Source organism: Mastomys coucha, unplaced genomic scaffold (genome assembly GCF_008632895.1).
Source record: "Mastomys coucha isolate ucsf_1 unplaced genomic scaffold, UCSF_Mcou_1 pScaffold8, whole genome shotgun sequence".
NCBI classification, from domain to species: Eukaryota; Metazoa; Chordata; class Mammalia; order Rodentia; family Muridae; genus Mastomys; species Mastomys coucha.
Genome location: NW_022196914.1, coordinates 37,389,136 through 37,391,481, shown reverse-complemented (window position 1 = coordinate 37,391,481; position 2,346 = coordinate 37,389,136). Strand labels below are relative to the sequence as shown.

Here is a 2,346-nt window from a genome sequence, read left to right as displayed (position 1 = left end):
AACAACTAAGCGCAAATCCACCCATATCCATCACGCCCTGGGTGTGTGTGCTTTTTCAGCTAACTTTGGGAAGTAGCAGAGACCCAGCCGTGTGGCCCGCGCCACCTCTCCTACACTTAACGCCTTTTAAGCGTTATCTCTCAGCGGTATCTCTCTTTCCTCCGGATTAAGGATGGAAGATCCCTTCAGCTTCTCAACTCTGTCTCCCGCATCCAACCTCTCTGTACCCATTCGGCCAAGCTGGGGTCTCAACCTGACTTCTGGGCAGGGAGCCTCTGTCCCGGGGCCACAGCCGCCTCCACGCGGGCCACCTAGCCACCGGATCCATTTGGTCTTCTTGGGGATCATCCTGGTGGCTGCGATAGCTGGCAACACCACGGTGCTCTGCCGCCTGTGCGGTGGTAGCAGCCGACCCTGGCCAGGTCCCAAGCGTCGCAAGATGGACTTCCTGCTTGTACAGCTAGCAGCGGCTGACCTGTATGCGACTGGAGGCACCGCATTGTCGCAGCTGGCTTGGGAGCTGGTAGGCGACCCGAGACCAGCTCTGGGCGACTTGGTTTGCCGCCTTTCCCAGCTGCTGCAGGCATCGGGGCGGGGCGCCTCTGCCCACCTGGTGGCGCTCATTGCCTTGGAGCGCCAGCTCGCCGTGCGTCGTCCTCGGGGCCCCCAGCTGCCAGCACGCGCCCTGGCTGCCCTGAGCTGGCTGCTGGCTCTACTACTGGCACTGCCGCCGACCTTCGTGGTGCGCTGGGACGCTCCTCCATCTTCAAACGCCAGCGCCTGGCCGGGGGAGCATCGCTGCAGGGGCATCTTCGCGCCCCTGCCGCGCTGGCACCTGCATGTCTATGCACTCTATGAAGCTATTGTGGGCTTCGCGGCGCCGGTCGCTATCTTGGGTGTCTCTTGCGGCCACCTGCTGTGTGTCTGGTGGCGGCGTGGGTCTCAGGCTCCGGTGGCTGGGATGCCCCGGTCGCCCAGTATGGCCCGAGCCTCCTTGCCCGGTGCGCTGCCGCGAGCCAAGGTGCAAAGCTTGAAAATGAGCCTGGCGCTGGCACTGCTCTTCGTGGGCTGCGACCTACCCTACTTCGCCGCTCGCTTGGCAGCCGCCTGGTCATCAAAGCCCGCAGGTGACTGGGAGGGAGAGAGTCTGGTGGCGGCGATGCGCGTCCTAGAGGTGGCCAACAGCGCCGTCAACCCTTTGGTCTACATTTTCTTCCAGGCGGGCGACTGCCTTCTTTGGCGGCGACTGCGGAGGCGCCTAGGACTTCTGTGCTGCGTGCGGGAGGGAGAAGCCAGTATTAGCGGAGGGGCTGGGGACCACCAGGCACTCCACCGCCATCGCTGGCCCCACCCTCATTATCACCACGCCCGGCGGGAGGAGCGGGACCAGGGCTGCCTGCGCCCACCTCCGCCACGCCCCAGACCGCTGCCCTGCTCCTGTGAAAGCGCCTTCTAGGAGCTGCTGCACAGACAGGTCGTTTGTCACAGTGGCACAGCCTTCAGACGACACAGGGTGTAAGTGGTCTGCCTAAATCACCAAGAGTGGAACTGTCTACAGGAACAACTGAAGCTACCCGCATCCTGTATGCTACAGTTATTTCCTTCTAATAAGGACATGGTTTTCACTTCCAGCTAGTTTCCTTCCCTTTGGTTCCTCTCATAATGCGCATTTTGAGGAGACTAAACTCTTGGAAAGTTGTTAAAAAAAAAATCTGAGTTCCAGAGTTAATATTTTTGCAATTCTCTTTTATATTCCCACTGTGTTCTAGATAAGAATTCATTTTAACTAAATTGCCAAATTTTTATTCGTTGCTATTATGTTCTCAGTGATTTTGAATTGTGTTTAAATCAAGTGCATCTTTAGGGAGCAGCAAATTTGCTGTTCCTTCCAAGAGGAAAACCCCCATAATGCTCTTCCTGGGGATATATGGAGTCCTGCTAGCAACGTTGTAAGAAAGTAGTCATGCTGTCACTTTAGCGACAGAGCATTTGAAAAATAACAGCTTTCCCACGGAGCAGCTAGAACATTTTTTTAACGTGGTAATGTGTTTTCTGGGTTTTCCGGTGCAACTTCCACATCAATAAAACCTGAGCATACAGGAGGAGAACATACGCTTCTCTTAGTCCTTTCCAAGCCTGCCTGTATTCTGTTAGACATGGAGCTATTGTGCCCAGACAAGCTTCTACGTCTGTCCACATTAAACTCCTAAGGGCAAAGTCTTGAGGGACAGTGTCAATTCGATGTGCCAGGGAGGGACTCATTGTTCAAGTGCTCTGAGATATGCAAGAGAAAGCTCTATGTAGGTAGAAAACTGTTTAAAAACAAACCCAAACAGGTGTAGTAGA

General features: G+C 55.6%; 1 protein-coding gene across 2 annotated transcripts; it reads left to right on the top strand.

The window, feature by feature from the left end:
* Gpr150 (G protein-coupled receptor 150) lies at nucleotides 1-2,108 on the top strand. Of its 2 annotated transcripts, XM_031360086.1 has the most exons (2): nucleotides 1-1,127; nucleotides 1,220-1,401. In XM_031360086.1, the coding sequence occupies exons 1-2, from the start codon at nucleotides 173-175 to the stop codon at nucleotides 1,300-1,302; spliced, it is 1,038 nt and encodes a 345-aa protein (XP_031215946.1). In that variant the 5' UTR covers nucleotides 1-172; the 3' UTR covers nucleotides 1,303-1,401. The 2 variants fall into 2 exon arrangements, with proteins under 2 accessions (XP_031215946.1, XP_031215945.1); XM_031360085.1 differs by having other exon boundaries at nucleotides 1-2,108.
* The last annotated feature ends 238 nt before the right edge of the window (nucleotides 2,109-2,346 follow it).